The sequence below is a fragment of the Phaethon aethereus genome, assembly GCF_964289735.1.
Source record: "Phaethon aethereus genome assembly, chromosome: 3".
Classification (NCBI taxonomy): Eukaryota; Metazoa; Chordata; class Aves; order Phaethontiformes; family Phaethontidae; genus Phaethon; species Phaethon aethereus.
Window position 1 is genome coordinate 90,111,596 of NC_138576.1, and position 18,390 is coordinate 90,129,985.

The window sequence follows — 18,390 nt, forward strand, 5'->3', positions numbered from 1 at the left end:
TTAGATAAAAACCCCAACTCGGTTGTTGTTTTATCATGCTGTCATTACCTTGTCTTCTACTAACCCACCACTATTGATTTATGATGTTGACTTTAGACTGCAAGGTTTCTAGATCAGGAGACAATATAACAGATTCAGAGGGTTTAAAGACCTAAGTATTTTGGGAAGCTGTGAAAGGGCATTCAAATCACTGAGCACTAAAATACAAACCACACAATGATATATGATTATAATGATATATGATTATATCATTATCAATAATGATATTTGGTCTGTTGTTTTTTTCAAATGTTGTAAATATACAGCAGTGTAACAAAAAGTTCCATTTAAGCGATACATCCAAAAGTAGGTCACTAATACGCTCCTGGAAAAGATGCAAAGTTTGTCCATTCTAGATAGGATTGTGATCAAATAATTGTAAATCCGTTACTTTCATCCTGTGTAGAAGGGCTCTTGTTACTTGCTAAACTTATTTTCCTGTTTGGACAGGAAATCATCTAGCTAACAGTATCTCTGATTTTATTTAAATCAACTTCTTACCAAAGTAATCTTCCAGAAGCAAAGGTGGTCTTCCAAAAGACAGCAGCTTTAGATTTATATATTTATGTTCCTTATACTTTCCAAGACTTCATCATGGAACCAAGTTTCAGTAAGCATATTAGAGTTTTGCAAAGCCTCAAAAAGACGCCTATAATCTTCTGGGTATAAATTACGTGTTTCAGCGTTTTTTGGAATTTCTAGAGCTCTCAGTAATTTGCCACCATTGTGCAAGCTCCATGACCTGAAACAAACAAATAAATCATAATAGAGCATTTCTTTCTGTGAAAAATTGAAGAGAAGGAAACAGTATCTTAAGGTGCATTTCACTCTTTCGCAGCTTCTAGAAGAAGTTAACATCTTCCTACAACACAAGTTATTTTCAATCCATACTGCAAACATGAATAATAAGACATATAAATAAATAAATAAAATGAAACTCTGCTAATAAGACATATAAATACCAAATAAAGACCCCAGCAGACGTAGACAATACCAAACCACATAAGCCTCCTCATTAGAGGGTGGGTGCCATCCCTCCCCCCTCTGCCCCAACTGCATAAGTCAGTAACAGGCATTACAGTATAAAAAGGGTTTATTCTTCAATGCCTGGGAAATTAAAGCCAAGGTCATCTTCAAGAAGATGACTCGGTATAACATGAGTTAGTGTGATTTACACCTCCCAGGTATTTTCTTCTATATATAACCAGATGTATCTACTATCTCCCCATCTACATCATTGCTATGAAAACTAGACCTTTTATAAATGTGCATATACATTAACTATTTTCCAGACAAGAAAAGGGTGTATAAATACACAGAAGATGCACATTAGAAGCCTTCAAGGTTAGCTCCACTTCCCAGTCGAAGGACTGTGTGCAGATTAGGTACACCGCTGACCTTTAAGAAAGAAATCCATTAAAGCTCTTTGCACTTGTCTTGGCTAAATGAGTTACTGGAATTTATTAGCTTCCCTCCCCCCTGCGCCTTTCTGGAAATTAACTTCCATAAACTACCACCAGCAAATGAGAAATACATTAATTATTTTAATTAACAAGTTGAAGTCAATGCTTTCCCGACTGCAAACACTTCCATTTTATGGGAAACGGAAATTTACTGATCATAAAGCAAAGCAAATACCTCCAATACCAAATACAGTAATTAAAGAGTGTTGCATAATTTGTAAATAAGTCTAAAGCCTAATTTTTTACTTAGATAACAGAAAGCCATTTGAGGATATCCTCACTCCACCTTCAGTAACCTTCAGCTGTTTTCATTAGCATTACTACTTTGATGTCTGTTATAAACTTGAAACTCAGCTTTTAATTTCTACACCTGCAAAACTCTTGGTGACTGTATGATGTCTGTAAAGTGAGTGAAAACTTCTTGCAGATACATGACCTCACCTCCATTGGAAGTACAGACAATTACTGTACATCTACATTCTAAATACTTGTTGATCTTCCTGTCAAACTTCAAGTTTTTATAGTCTGTGAATACAGGCCAGGAACAGTCCCCAAAATACTGTCTTGTGGATTGCAAAAATGAAATCTTTTATTCTACATGTAGATAATTAATTTAAAAAAAGAAAAGCTGTATTTCAGCTGCAAATAACTACTGCTTTGAGAACATATTTTAATATTTTCCTGTATTACTCTGAAGAAAAAGTTACAAAAACTGTAATTCTTTCTTACTTACTTTAATCTATCAGTAAGTCTAGACCTGGGTTTTGCAAAACATTGTTTCACCATGAAAATAAAGGTAGATGAACTTGTGGGCTTCAAGCCTTCTGTAAATAAATTTTGCCGAGGAGTCAGTCGTACCAAACATAAATGGTCATTTGGCAGCCACTGCAAGAAAGACAGAACAAGCCACTGAAAAGTCATTTTTAAGACAGTGTGCCACCAGTAACATTTCTTAAAGAGTTTTAGAATTCTTAACAAGATGTTTTCATTGGAAGCTGAGGCTTTAAAATTTTTTTCCAGAATGAAGATGATTTATCTCCCCCACCCCCCAAACAAGAAAGGAAATAGAAAATAAAATGGACATACTATCACTTCAGTTTTATTTTTATTTTTTAAGGCTGAACTTCCTTAGCTGAAATAGATAATACAGGCTTGATGTAAGTTTTCAAGAGATTATATGGCCTATAGTACTCCTATACGGTGCAAGGTATCGGATCAGATCACTTTAACTACCTGCCTTTTGTATATAAAGATGTAATTATTTGAGTGTGACACTAAGACAATATTGTAAATTGAGGATTTTATGAAATTGGGAGGGAATGGAGTCTTTAACTGAAATAAATGTACTTCTGTCTTGGCAGCAATGGATATATCATCCAATAGCTCTCACATTTGCACTTCTCCTAAGGCTGTCACAATACTTCTTACATAATCCACCTACTATGCCTCTCTAGATGGCTTTACATCAACACACCTAAGTGTGGAAGGCACACCCAGTCAGTTACATTCACTTATAGTCACTTACATTGTACAGTAACATTTCAAACAACACTCAATACACTACCACAGCAGTTTTTTAGGGAGGGTAAAAACAAATATTAAGTAAACATACTTTTATGCTCTTGGTATTAAATAGAAATATTCTTATATTATGGAAAAGAACATAATTTCTCTTTCAGAGAAGTAAAGAACTTTACACCAAGTATTTTTCCCACGTCCCAACTTTAAGCTTTGAGACACTTTTCAGCAATTAATTAGCACACAGAATCTATACTGGACATGTGAATAACCACTTTAATCAAAACCAGCAGCATACTGATTGTGCTATTAGTTGTGGTAACACTTGTTTTGTTCAAGCAGGTAGATGTGACCCTGTCAGTAACTTCTTTTGAAAAGGATTTTACCTATTCACATCCCTTTATGCTGTTTATTCACTCTATGTCCATCACAGACAATAAAGATACTAGTTTATTTCAGTTTCTAAGCTAACAGCAATTCTTCACCTCACTTCTGATGTATCTACATGCAGCCTGTAAGTTTTAATTAGAAGAATACTTCTTACAAAAAATACATGTGTAAATGCTGTTATAAGTCATTTTAACCTTTATTTAAAAGTGGTTTAGCTGCATCTCCAAAAGCAGAAAAGTACACACAACAATCTTACCGTGCTTTTTGCTACCGCCAGTCCCCCACTTTTCAAATTAGTTAAAAATGATGACCAAGGTTCCTATGGGAGGGAGCAAATATATTACAGAATTCAAGTGCTTTGTTAGAATGGAATATTTCAGTTGGAAGGGACCTACAACAATTACCTAGTTCAGGTGCCTGACCAATTCAGGGCTGACCAAGTTAAAGCATTGTTCTTAAGGGCATTGTCCAAATACCTCTTAAACACCAACAGGCTTGGGGCATCGACCACCTCTCTAGGAAGCCTCTTCCAGTGTCTGACCACTCTGCCAGTAAGGAAATGCTTCCTAACATCCAGTCTAAACCTCCCCTGGTCCAGTTTTGAACCATTCCCATGCATTGTATCACTGGATCCCAGGCCAAAGAGACCAGCAGCTCCCACTCCACATCCTACCCTCAGGAAGCTGTAGAGAGCAATGAGGTCGCCCCTCAGCCTCCTTTTCTCCAAATTAGACAAGCTCAAAGCCCTCAGCCACTCCTCATAGGACATTCCTTCCAGCCCTTTCACCAGCTTTGTTGCCCTCCTCTGGACCCATTCAAGGACCTTCACATCCTTCTTAAATTGCGGGACCCAGAACTGCACACACACAGTACTCAAGGTGAGGCCACACCAACGCTGAATACAGCGGGATAATCACCTCTGTTGACCGGCTGGTTGTGCTGTATTTGATGCTCCCCAGGATGGGGTTTGCCCTCTTGGCTGCCAGGGCACGCTGCTGACTCCTATTGAGCCTGCTGCCAACCAGCACCCCCAGACCCCTTTCTGCAGGGCTGTTCACCAGTCCCTCCTCTCCCAATTTATACTTCTGCCTGGCATTACTCCATCCTAGGTGCATAATCCAGCATTTTGACTTGTTTAATTTCATCCCATTAATCATTGCCCAGTGCTGCAATCTATCTAGATCCTTCTGCAAGGCATCTTGTCCCTCAAGAGTCAACAGCACCTCCCAGCTTGGTGTCATCAGCAAAATTGCTTAATGGTGCATTTAACTCCTGCATCCAGATCATTAATAAATATGTTGAACAGAACTGGCCCTAGAATTGAGCCCTGAGGGACACCACTGGTGACTGCTTACCAGTCAGATGCAGCCCCATTCACTGCAGCCCTTTGAGCCCTGCCCTTCAGCCAGTTCTTCACCCAGTGCACCATGAACCCACTTATCCCACAGTTGGGCAACTTGTTCACAAGGATGCTGTAAGGGACAGTATCAAACGCCTTACTAAAATCCAGTAAAATTACACCTACTCCTTCCCTTCATCCACTAGGCAGGTGACCTTATCACAGAAGGATATCAAGTTAGTTAAACAGGACTTTCCCTTTGTGAATCCATGTTGACTGTGCCTGATGATTGCATTATTCTTTAAATGCTTTCCAATATTACCCAATATCATCTTCTCCACAGTTTTTCCAGGTACTGAGGTAAGACTAACAGGTCTGTAGTTTCCTGAGTCTTCCCTCACGCCCTTTTTGTGGCTTGGAGTAACAGTGGTAGCTTCCAGTCAGCGATGACCTCCCCAGACTCCCAAGACCTTTGGTAGATGATCAAGAGGGGTCCTGCCACAACATCTGCTAGCTCCTTCAGAACTCTGGGATGAATCCCATCAGGCCCCATGGACCTGTGAACATTCAGCTGATATAGCTGGTCCCTTACAATTTGTCCACAAATGGAAAGTCACTGTTCCCACAGTCATGGTCCTCTGCCTCCAGAGGCTGGACAGCCCAAGGTCTATCAGTATTATTAAAGACTGAGGCAAAAAACACATTGAATGCCTCTGCTTTTTCTTCATCCCTGTTAGTCAGATGACCATCTTCAACAAGTATCATCTTATTCTTTAACTCCTTAATATTTACCTTAATATACACCTTATGGTATAAGGTATTTGGAAGACTGGCTGATTTGGCTGATAGTGAAACTTTTAATTTTAGATTATCAAAACATTTAAACTATGAAGGCAGGTTCCTAGAAAAACAGAGCACAAGGAAAGATAAATCTAAAAAGCATAAAGTAAGTGAGAGTTGATGGCCACATGCTCATGTGGAGGTGGGGGGACAACATAAAAAACTTTTTAAAACTAAACCACAGCAGGTTCGACAAGGTAAGATAGTTATTGACTAGCAGGAGAAGCAGACTTGATTGGAACATAAAGGCACCAAGACTCAAAAATATATTCCTACTGAACACAGCTCAGGAAGTCAAAAGCATACATAATGCAAAATGCAGATGACATAACAAAGAGCAGACTATGACAGATTGTAAGAGCAGTTTTCTAGTCTCACATGACCCTTAGCAAGATGGAAGAGACTTATGCGTTATGCAAACATCTCTTTCTTATCTAGCAGCTTCTGAGAATAAATGTTTTTGAGTACAGTGGCTTTTAATGAAAATAGAGACATCATACTTAATACTGATGCTGCTTAATTGAAAGTTTTACACAACACATGACTGTTTCAGGTTTTTACATCCAAAAAAAGTTTTCAATAGTTCTCCAACTAATTGAAACATCAAATTAGCTTCCAGTTAGTTTATGATAGCAAAACATTATAAACCCTTTTCTAAAAACATGTCCATAGCATTAGAGCAGCCAGCTGGTACAAAAAACTTACCATATGCAGTAGCTGAATTTCACATCCTACTTGCCAAAGTACAGTAAGTGCTTGGTAAGCCCTCCCTTCCCCAGGCTTTGCTGTCAATACCTAACGAAATGGCAAAGAGCAAGTATTGTTGTTGCAAAAACTAAGATTGCTTCTTTATCTAAACAAAATCTTTATATATATAACAAGCAGTAAGAAATTCATAGTTAAGACAAAATTCCAAGGTAAAGTTACATTAGACCTCAAACTTTTGTGCTATTTTAGTACATCCTGTCAGAACACATGATTAGAAGACTTTATGGCAGTCTATGTATTTCTTTCCAGCAGCTATTTGGATAACTGAACTGTGTAGGAATTTCCAGCTTATACTTTCTGGTCCCTTTTAAGGTAGAGAAGTTTCACACAGAAGAGAAACCGGGATCATATTTTGTATAAAAATCATAACATGGGCAGAGTTATCAGCTTGCACTGATAAGACAATATTCCCAACAACACACACAAGCAGAGTAAACCAAACATCAGGTGACCGCACTGAACATTAAGCAGCTTGCAGAGTCATCATCCAGATCAATATTACCGATCAGACAACTCTTAGAGCAAGAAAAAAAGAAAAACTTGCAGTTATTCTCAAACAGGGCAAAGAAAGAAGTAAATTGTAGCAGGGAGATTTAACTTCCCATAATAGATTTAGAGAGCCTCATCATATAATCAACCAAAAAAACCCCTAAAACCCAAAAAGGAACCAACAGTGCCCACTAAAACAAAGTTACAATTGCTTTTGCTTAGATACACAACTCTCATTTAACAGGGTTCATAATAAAACCAGAAAACTTAATAAAAAACCCACAGCAACTGCATTAAATGAATAGGCTGCCCCCATTTGCTCAAAAATCTGGCCATCAAAAACATACCATTTAGGTGGATATTTCAGTGGTGTCCAACCTGTCATTTCGCAGAAGAATATACTTAAGATTTTTAATTTTTTCAGTAGTGCGTTAGACACAACACAGGTTGTGTAAGCACACCTGGAAGTCTTTGCTTACTTCAAGTAATTAAATGTTTGTGGCTCAGTATGAACCTCAGAGTTTCACAGAAAGAAAAGGTACCCTTAACTACAAGTACAGTTCTAGAAGTTTGGGACAGCATAAATTAGGAACACATAACCCAGAAATCTGCTTTGCACCTTAGTGTACAGAACCTTAATAACAAGGTGTGTAAATCACTCATATTTTGCCTCAGGTTTTTTCAGTATTGCACACAAAAGTGGCTCAAGAGACCAAGCACATCTCACTAAGTATGGTATTTAGTAACTGAATCCTCTTCATGAGGCATTTTGAACTCAGTCTTCATTGACTATTACCTGCAACTAGTAAACAATTTTCTTGCAAACACTCGTTACAGAATTTAAGCACCTCACAAGTTAGAATGGAAAGCACCTAGTCTGCTGCTGCATATCCTTCTCAAGGACCAGTCTTCACATTTATAAGACTTGTGGTTATGTGACAACAGAATGTTTCTTGACACTGCTATTACTGCATAAAGAGAACAAGTAGGAAATAGACAAGACCTAAAAATTCTGTCAGAAAAAGAAATTCACTAGCAAAAACATTAACTGTACAATATAAATGTTTGTGTTCTGTGAAGCACTACTTATTCTTTACTACCTGTAAAATCTCTTACACATACCTTGTACTCTTTTTCACTTATAAAGATGTTGAGTTCTACTCTTCCATATCTGTATATGGAACTGCATTCATACAGGGCAAAAAGAAGCCTCCACAGTGTATTCCTTTCCTTTTTTTGTGGTAAGATCCCAAAAATTTTCACAGGTACATCTGTTTCAATAGTGTGTAAAAGTATGTTTAAAATTTTGCAATAGGTACCAGACAATCTCATTAGTGCTAATGTCTAAACTATAAACAAGTAAAGAAAGTCTGTCAGCTCATTTTGTTCAAGAATGAATGCAAGTTAAGCTCAGTTTGCGTTAGCCTAAACCACAAATACCTGAGATTTCATATTGCCACAAGGGTTTTTTGAAGCTATCAAGAAACCTAAATAAAGCTGAAATGTAGGAAATAGTATCCATTAATCCAGCATATATATTAAAAAGAACATATACCTCAAGCAAATCCCAAAGATTTTGCCAAACTGCCTATGCACCCTTCAAAGGTATTTGTAACATGTGCAATCATATACATATACCTGCTCTCCAAGGAACTGCTGCTACACCCATGGTTTCAAAAAGTTTGTCAGAACACATAGCAGGTGGTTTCAACTTTCCAGCCACCAAAGGATCCAGTCTGAAGAAGTCACCATAAATTACCTTTAATTGTCCATCCAGGCTATTCTCTAGGGACTGAATAAAATTAGTTTCAGTTGAAGAAGTTTGGATGCAGTAACCTGTCTTGCAAAACACCCAACCCAAACAACAAAAAAAAAATGTTCAAGCACTACCTAAAATTGTTACCCAGTCAACAAGAGTCAAATCTCAGAGCTGCTTCTTTATGCAAGGCATTTTAACATTTTTGTGCTGTTCAACTGGAGCTTTAAAACATATTCTTAAATTAGTAATATGTTCTGCAATATCTTGCAAAAAAAGCTATACTCAACTAAGCAAACCACTACATTTAGATTTACAACTGGAATTCTTCATACACGCAGACAGAATGTCTTTTATACACATTTTAAGTCAAGCAGGAGTCTTTGGTTCCAAACCTCTACTTTACAGCACTGTAACACAATCTTTCTAGTACAGCTTCGGCAGCTCTGGGTTTGAACACCTTTGAATCCATGCAAAGGCAAGGTGAATAGGAGAGAACACATGTAAAAGTCTTAATATTACCAGTCAATTGCAGGACAATAGATCAAATAATACCATGAAATAATCAGAATAACCAAGACTATTCTTACAGATTTTGTAAAGCTACATACAGACATCTTGCTTAAACATACATGACAATGACTCTGATTACTATTAGCCTCAAATTTATGCACGAAACTATTCATAAGAAGACTATGAATTCCTACATAGACAAAATGTCAAATCAATTGATTATAAAATAGCCTGTTGCTGAATATGCAATGTAAAACCAAACAATACTTACTATTGCTAAGTGTTATTTCAGATGTTACAAGTAATGATCACTGGCTAATTCCTTTTTGATCCAACAGTTATTACACAATTGTAAGTTACTGTCTTATTTTCCCCTTAATGAAGTTTTAGAAATGTGCTACCAAATCAAAAGCGTACCTGTAAGTTTGGAAGAAAAGCCAAGTTACTTTCTAGAGCTACGACTCTAACACCTGCATTGAGCAGAGTTCGGGTCAAGACTCCAGGACCTGAATAGGGGAAATAAAAAAATGAAAAACAAAAAAATTTAAACGTGCATTTTTTCTAAGATATGTCTGTTAGTGATTTTCCCAACACAACACTTGGGACATACCACCGTCAACAGAAGGTAACCTGTGTTTGTTTAAACACACTTCAAACCAAGAGTTAGAAAAAAGGTTTACACACAGTCTGCCCGAGATTGCTCAGTGAACTACACGAAGCACAGCATTACAATTAGATATTGAGGAACATTAGATATAACATTTCAAATATTTCTACTACTTTTTCTTCTGCCAACTGAAATATACTTTGAATCCTTACACATATTATCTCTACAGGTAGATAGAAAGAGAATGCAAAAGAATTGCAAAAATGCAAAGAAGCCATTAAGCAACTGCAGAGGGCACTATAATGGCCCACAGTCTTAGCCGTGCTTTTACTGACAAAGTTCGTCTACAAAACCAAAAACACTACCTGGACAGAAATTTACATCTCTACTTACTCTATAGCAAAGTTTTAAGATCGGTGACTCAAGTCGCCAGACTGAACACTCACTCATTACTCGCAAAGCCCGCTAAAAAACGGGCGCCCCGCCACCCGCCCCCGGCGTACCGCAACGCCGCGACACCCAGGCGGCCCAGTCCGTCGCCAGTGCCCGCCTCGGGAGGAGACCAGGGCGGCGGCCGGCGGGCCGGGGCAGCCCCCAGCATGGATCCCGTCACGCAACGGAGCCGCCACCCCCGCCCGAAGTCCCGGGAGAGGCAGGGCCCCGGCCCCTTCCCTCAGCAGCACCACCTCTTCGCAGCCCCGGGAGAGGCAGGGCCCCGGCCCCTTCCCTCAGCAGCACCACCTCTTCGCAGCCCCGGGAGAGCAGGGCCGGGGGCCCGTTACCGCCGGTGGCGAGGGCGGCAGCTCACGCCGATCCCGCAAGGTCACTGGGGCACACCGAACAGCGCCGCGTCCCGGTCGCCCCAGGGACGACGAAGCCCCGGAGGGACCCACCGCGGGAAGGCGGGTGGAGGACGGCCGGAGCCTCGGGGCAGCTTACCGGCCGCACATTCGAGCAGAACAGGCTGGGGGCCGGGGCTGGCTCCGCCCTGCAGGCAGCGCTGCACGGTGCGCGCCAGCTGCGGGCAGGCGATGAAGCGACGGACCGGCACGCCGGTCCGCTGCACCTGCTGCACCAACCGTTCCGCCTCCGCCGCCTCCGGCACCCGCAGACACGGGCTCGGCCACTGCCCCGCCGCCCGCCTCGCCGTCACCCAGCACGGCAGCAGCCCGCATAGCAACGGCCGCAGCCTCGCCGCCAGAGCTGCTGCCACAAAGCGGCGGCAGCGATCCGCAGCACCCAGCGGGGCCCAGCCTGCAAGCATCACCACGCCGCCACCACCGGCCCTACGCTAGGAAGCACGATCGCCGCGGCAACAGGAGCGTCACTTCCGCCTCTCTCTGGCCTCTCTAGCGCTCTTCCGCTCTATCGTCGGAGGTCTCTCGTCCCGCGGTGCTCTCTATGGTACCAGCCCTGCACCGCCGAGAGCCTGCGGCAGCGCGGCAGGGCTATCCCCCTCACCTCCACGCCATGCCGAGTGGCGGGTCCCGGCCGCCCGAGCCTCAACGGAGCTGAGGTGAGCTGGCGGGGGCTTGTCCGCAGGCGGAGAGAAGGGGAGGGGAGATGTTTCCTTTGGTGCCGCGCACCGTCGCCTTCCGCTCGTCCCGGCCGCAACTGGGGGCTACGGGGCGGTGAGGGGCGGGGGGGGGGGAGGCGTACGGTGAGGACCGACGGGCGGGCGGCGGGAAGGTGCCGTCCCCGCCTAAGGTGAGGCGGTGGGGACGGCACCTTCCCGCCGCCCGCCCGTCGGTGGCAAAGCTCCGCTGTGAGGCGAGCGAGCGCGCGCGGGCGGCGGTTAAACGGCCGCGGCGTCGGGGAGGCCAGTACCCGGGCGGGCTGCGCTCTCTGCCCGCCTGAGCCGGGATGGCAGGCGCCGGCGCTGCCGTTCCGTCACCCGGAGCGGTGCCCCTGGAGCAAACCGGAGGGATAAGAGCTGTGGTGACGGTTGGCCCTTCAGGAGCGGGGAAGGCTTCGGCCGGCCAGAAACGCTTTGCCGGGCGCCGGTGGAGCGATTCTCTGCTCGGTTTGTTGGTGGAAGTCCCAGGAGCTACGTATTTAGCTTGAGGTTTGCCTGGGTGTTTCACGGGAGTCTTTGATCTCCGCGGCTGCTGCTAAATAGTCACTTCGGGACTCGGTTTTTTGCATCGCTCTGCTGCCCTCAGTAGGTGCAGGATCCTGCCCCGGCAGACCGCCGACATCAGTCCTTGTCGGCTTCTTTTTGCCTGATAACCGTCTTGCAGTTGCGTTTTAGGCAAAACCAGTAATTCAATAGCAGCGACGTTGTCCTTTCAAGAACTTCCCTAATGCCTTAACGAGAAATAACTTTAGGACCATCTTCAAAACATATTCAAGTTCTGCGAAACTGGAGTTCATCCTTCAGGGATGCTGAAAGAACTGACTAAAACCTGTCGGTGGCAGGTGAGCGGCAGTGGTCTGATGGAGTTCTGGCGAAGGGGAGAGGGAATCCTCCCAAGTGCGTTTCCCTGCTCCCTGCCTAGTTTGTGTAGAAGGCAAGAGTGTTCTGGCAATCACAGAGTAGACTGGTCTTCAAATCAACAAAAAAATAGACATTCTGTACAATTTTGTGCAAATTGCTTAATTTCTTATATCTGTTTCTCTGTTTGTAAAGTGAGAAATTAATACGCATCTACTGTAATTTTGTTTGACAAATCTCTTAAACAGAACCTGGGACAAAAAATTGTGGCTTTGCTGTTCTCTGTTTGGTGGATCTGCATGTGGCATGAAGAGGGGCTGGACTGAATTTAGGAAAGGTTGCAAATGTCTTGTCAAATGCAGCAGCTCTTCGTATCTGTAATTTATTTTTAAATACTCTGCTCTTTTACACTGAATGCTGGAACAGTCTCCCCTGTGCCCTAAGGGAAATGGACAGCTGGATGATGGGATAGACCTCAATCCATTTTTAAACTGGACTTTATGTTTTTAATAGCTTTCTTCCTCTCTTACTAATTAGTCTGATAACTCAGTGAATCATTGGACTTGTAGAACATCGAGCAGAATTTGCTTTTCTTAGAGCAAGTGTTTGGTAACGTCCTAACTCAGTATTCCATATCAAAGTTTATTGATAGCTATGGCCATAGAAAGGCTAGGTATAATTACTATATTTCCACTTCATATTCCATATATTCTAAGGTTAAAGAATTTTGGAATTTTTTCTTGCAAGTCAGAGCATTCAGAAGTGCTAGGGTCATCTTTGAATGGGCTATATAGAGTAATTGAGGTTATTCAGAGGAGTGTTTGCTAAGTAAAGCCAAAATGCCTGACATTCTTAATACACTAGAAATTATACACTTTTCTTCATATTTTTATTTATTTTAGCTTAGCACTTGACTGCATTGAGCCATAGATCCCTGTAGGATAAATTTATGATTTTTTTTTTCCCCCTAGAACTGCCAGATATATACTGAATCTTGCATGTGTAAAGGACTACCTCTGTCTGACCTGGCCATTATCCTTGAGAAACTGTTGAAACTCTGGGAAAATGGTAAGGTCTGTACTTCTTTGTTTTAGAAATTACAATACAGAAAGTTGTTTACTACGCTAAAGTGTATCCCAAGGTCATTTAAACAGTTATTTTTAAGTTAATATCTGATTGTGGCATATATTTTCTAGTTTAATCCATCTATTGACACATGCAAATATTTGAATTTACAGTCTTACCTCATAGAGCCTTATGTCTTTGTAATTTAAGTACATTATTGAGTGTTCTAAAATTATTGTTTCCTCCTAATTATTGTTTTTTGAAATAAATCAGAGAAGGAATTAAAAGGGTTACCTGTTTGATTGGATTCCAACCTGTGCTCGAACCAAAAGAGCTCATTAGTAGTATGTGTCAAAAAGATCAGTAATGAGATATTTTTCTTCTCAATGGTTCTAAATTTCTTTTGCATTTACTTTTCTTTCGCTCCATTTAAAGTTTATTTTTTAAGTTAATATTAAAGCATTAGTCTTTTAGTATTATTTCGCTCTGTATTAACCAGTTAGCCATTGACAAGCATTTCTAAGTAAGGGGGAAAATTGCAGTAGTACATACATCTTGATATCAGTTTTTAAAACTCTTATGCCCATATTTAATTTCAAGTACAAATTCAGTAGAATTCCCATCTTGTGCAAAAAAACTCAAGAGGTATGTGAATAGAAATTTGCAGGATCATAATTTTTCTTGTCCTGGTAGAGATACCTATCATTAGAGTCTCCTATTTGTCTCAGAATACAGATTAAGTTTGTTAGCATATAATTGTTTCAGAAACTATTTTATTTTCTATTTTATTCTCCATATCTCATTTTATCATTAACTTATTGTAAAATGTAAGATTTACTCTTAATACTGATTGTTCTTTTTTTTTAAATTAGGCATATATTGAAAGGCTTACCTGTTACCAAATACCACCTCTAAAGTGAATTTTTAAAAAAGCTTAGAACAGAACTGATGTTCAGAAAAAGAGCTGAAAGAGTTGCTGAAGTATATTAGCTTCAGTAATGTGAAAATAAAATGACCTGCTACATGCTTGAATTGGCAGAAACGTCTCTGTGCCTTGCTGAGGTGCAGGTTGTCACAGAGTTATCGTTTTCCCTTATTTTATTCAGCATACTTCAATAATCTTCTTGTAATACTTTGGATGATGACCAAGAAAAACTGTAGAAGGAGTGGTAAGAGATTTCTTCAAAAGTGCGGTAAGCGTGGTGCACTCAGGAAAACAGTCTCTAGAAGAATTATTTTTTTAAAAATCAATCAGAGAGTAGCCTCATTCTTTTGTCCTATTCCCTTGTCATCACTGTCCCCTGCTCCAAGTCCATACATGCACAAAGGAAATGTCCCAGGAACTGAAGTAGCATTTAATCCTGTGCCACAGTCTGGTTTGAGATCCAGTAAGTTTGCAACCTGTGGGTTGTATTGGATGTCTTCCTTCGAAGTGAGAATCGGTCTTTGTAATGAGGTTAGTAATTTTGTATTTAGAGCCACCATGCTCTATAAACTTTAACTAACTGCTTTTCTATGTGTAATCTCTTGACAACGAAAAATGCCTGGACACTTGGATGTGGGATGTGGAGTTTCTCTGCTGTTCGGCCAAGCTATTAGTAGTAAGGGAAATAAGAATCCAAGGTTTCTTGGAAGCCCGCCTGCTCCACATGACAGTGTAGCTTCCAGCCTAGCTCTGAAAACCTGATTAATAGGGAATTGCTGTCCATTAAAAGTGGGCTAGATCAATTGTGCGGATCACTGGAGAGTGGGTGCTCATGTACCAATTAAGTGAAACTGTCAAGGTAGTTCTCCTTTGAGATCATTTCTGAGCACTAGGTGTATAGTCATGTATGCTAATATAAGCTTATTTGAAAAAAAAAAAGTTAAAACACTCCTCCTTTGCTATTTTTCTGTTGTAATAACATGCTGTTTAATAGGAAGGCATTTTCACACCAGGTGCAGATTGATTTTGCAGCCTTAGAAACACTGCAGCAAAGTTCACAGCTGACGAGAGCCATTCAGCACAAAAATAAACATTTTAAAATAAGCTGATGCCTTGAATTCTGTCCTTACTGATGCTAATAACAGTGTTCATGTTTTATTTTCTGTTATTAATGAACACTAAGCAGCAATATTTTTGACATTTTCAGTGGAGAGGCAGAGGGTTCTGTAGTGTGAAGACTGTTGCATAAGCTGTGTATTGTAAGGCATTTTGGCAGGGGTACAAACTTTCTCACTTTGTGCTATATCTGTTCTGTGTGTACAGAGAAACTCAGTCCCTAGGCATATCAATCTGGCATCTTTCATCAGCACTAAATTTACTGCATGTATTTTTTGTGTGCATGGAAAAAAAGTGCTATTAAACCTTTGTGATCAGGACTAAAAACATTCAAATAGGTGCATCTTCTGTTTACTTCTCTCAGAATTCCTCTTTGTTGAATTCTGATGAGCACATTCTGCTGGCTTTCAAATTCACTCCGCCTGTGTTTGTGTCTGTATCTTGTCACAGGTCTTTATTTCGAACACTTTGGCAATGTTACCTTGCTCAAGAACTTGTCACGCTAAAGATTTTTTTTACTCTTTTTTTACTTATTTATCTACTTACTGTATAACTGTGATGTCTTTGAAGATGTGTTGCTAACTTATAAATACAGTGTAGAGGAGAAATTATGTTAGTGCCAAATATTTCTGCAGACAAATTTTGGTGTGTTGCATGCTTGCTTTTTAGGAACAGAGTTGCTTAGGAGCATGAAGTTGTTCCAGTACACTGCTCCATCTGTCCAAACTGAATTGCTAACATGTGGCCTTATAATGTGAGCTTTAACACTGCTTTGCTCTGTCCATGGGATTCATTTAATTTTCTTGTTTTATTTTGTTTGGAAAAATAATATTACACTGATGGGCAAATTGAGGTTAATTCAAAATAACTTTGGGATTTAAAAAAACCCAACTAATCCTGGTATTTATTGTAATATGAGCATGTTAGGAAGATTTTTAGATTCACTTGATGTCCTTGAAATAATATGGAAATTTGTGGTGTATGTTTTGGAGGTTCTTTCCTAATGGTTGAAACTTGGAATTTTGTGTGCTTCCAAGTGAGGTCATGATGATCTTATCACTTTAGACCAACATTTCAGCTGGACCTGCATCACATTCACTTGTTGTTCATACTGTTGTTACAGTGTTACAGTTGACTAATGGCAAAATAAACAAATTGGGGCATCTGTCCTGAAACCTATTAGAAGTTTGAGTTGTTCAGTAATATTTTGGTATCTTTATTCATGTCTTTATGAAATAAAGTGACATTCACAGTGCAGAGCTTACACATTGGATCCCAGGAAGATTTTATGACAGCTGGCATGTAAAATTACCCTTTATCCAATGGTGTTTTGGTAGCTGCTTAGTTTCTTATCTGGATTTCTCTTTTTCTCATGAAAGACTATTAAAATCTACTATTTTAGCACTGAAATATGACATCATTAATACAAGGAGAAATAGTAATCATTCAATGTCTCTATAGGCTGGAAATCTCCTCCTGTCTTGGTATCATTTAAACTACCGCAGTTTAAATTTTAAGTGAAGTTAGTTTTTACCCTCTTACAGTACTGGTTCTAGGTTTTATTAATGTTTGTGACATTTGGGACTTTCTAATGGAAGTATGCTATTTTAATGGAAATTGCTACTTGAAGTGGCCTTGATAATAAGAATTTTCTGAAAAACTGATCTGAAACAAATTAGATTTCTGTTTACAGGCTCAGGTATTACAAATATACATTCAAAGTCTAATAGAAAAACTGATAACTGTGTGTTTAGAAAACCTCTCAAAGATCTATTAGTCAAAAGTATGTAAAAATTATTAGAGGCAGCTCATATACCGAGCATATATTTACACAATTAGAGCTGAAATTAATTACCTTAATAACGTCCTGTTGGAAAGGGGAGAGTTGAAACAACTCTCAAGGATAAATTCACTACTGGGTTTAAGTGGTCGCAGCTTCATTAACTTCAATCAAGTTACACCAGTGATTGATTTTTCTGGGGATTCTGATTCGTTTAACATAGGCCTTCTGTTTTATACATGATTGAGTTCTCACTCATGCATTTAAGGGCAAAAAGTTTGACCAAATTTAAGTGTTTGTTTTCTATGTCATTACAGTCCTTGTATGGTCCCCTTTACCAAAATACTTATTTCACAGACTTTTTATTGTATTCATATTTGTTACACCCCTGTGAAATAAAGCAGTATTTTGTAGTTAGGAAATGCATTAAAGATGAGTAGCAGTTTGACCGACTTCACGGAGGAGGTTCAGTGCAAGGAAGCAATTTTATCTCAGTCATTTGTACCTGACACTGAATAATGTAGAAACTAGACCATCCTTCCCTCCTGAAATATGAAACCAACTGATGCAGCATTTTGGTAGCTGGTTTTGGTTTTGGATATTCTAATTTTCTAATGATGACTATTATTGAAACTCTTAAAAATTAGGTCTGTTCTTAATTAACCTTCTGGTTGGACCTGCAGGTTTGATAACAAAGGGACCACAAGTATGTAATACTTGATAATTTTATAAATTTTATGGACAGATTTCGATTCTATTTGTGGTTGCTTCTGACCTTAGTATGATTTAGGAACTAGCTGAATATTATGACCATACTAATTTTCTTCATATTGATGACGGCTATAAAACTTGCTCATCCCTCTGGTATAAATTATGCAATTCAATCTCACTATGAAATTCAACTGTCAGAAAGTCTTGAACACTCGTTTCTTCAGATGGGCAATTATTAGATAATACCCATTTCAAGGGACTGTATTCTGTTATTTCTGCCTTTTCATATGTATTTAAAGTTGTTACCTGAGATCATGAGGGATTTTAGATCATTGTGAGTGTTTTAGCTACCTCTTGTGAGGTGGTAGGATCTATCAGCTTTCTCAGGTCCTGGTAAATTAAAGATTTGGATAAGAGTGAGCTGAGCTGATTAGTTCTTACGAAAAATAGTGTGTACTGATTTGCAGGACTTCATCCCGCCTCCCCCAAGAAAAAAGTAGAAAATTTATACATCCTGGAAAAGATGCATAAATTTGTCTAGTAGGAAGTTTTTAATTTTTGTAATACTTTGTAATCAAACTGTGCACATTCTGAAGTGTGACAACAATCTGGGAGTTGTTCAATTAGAAGGAAAATG

At 39.9% G+C, this 18,390-nt stretch overlaps 1 protein-coding gene across 1 annotated transcript; it reads right to left on the bottom strand.

The window, feature by feature from the left end:
• Window positions 1-594: 594 nt before the first annotated feature.
• Window positions 595-10,986, bottom strand: TFB2M (transcription factor B2, mitochondrial; the record flags this gene model as incomplete). The annotated part of the gene is made up of 8 exons (XM_081998570.1): window positions 595-781; window positions 2,236-2,387; window positions 3,667-3,729; window positions 6,295-6,384; window positions 7,969-8,117; window positions 8,485-8,638; window positions 9,533-9,621; window positions 10,662-10,986. The coding sequence occupies 8 exons, from the start codon at window positions 10,984-10,986 to the stop codon at window positions 595-597; spliced, it is 1,209 nt and encodes a 402-aa protein (XP_081854696.1).
• Between the last annotated feature and the right edge of the window lie 7,404 nt (window positions 10,987-18,390).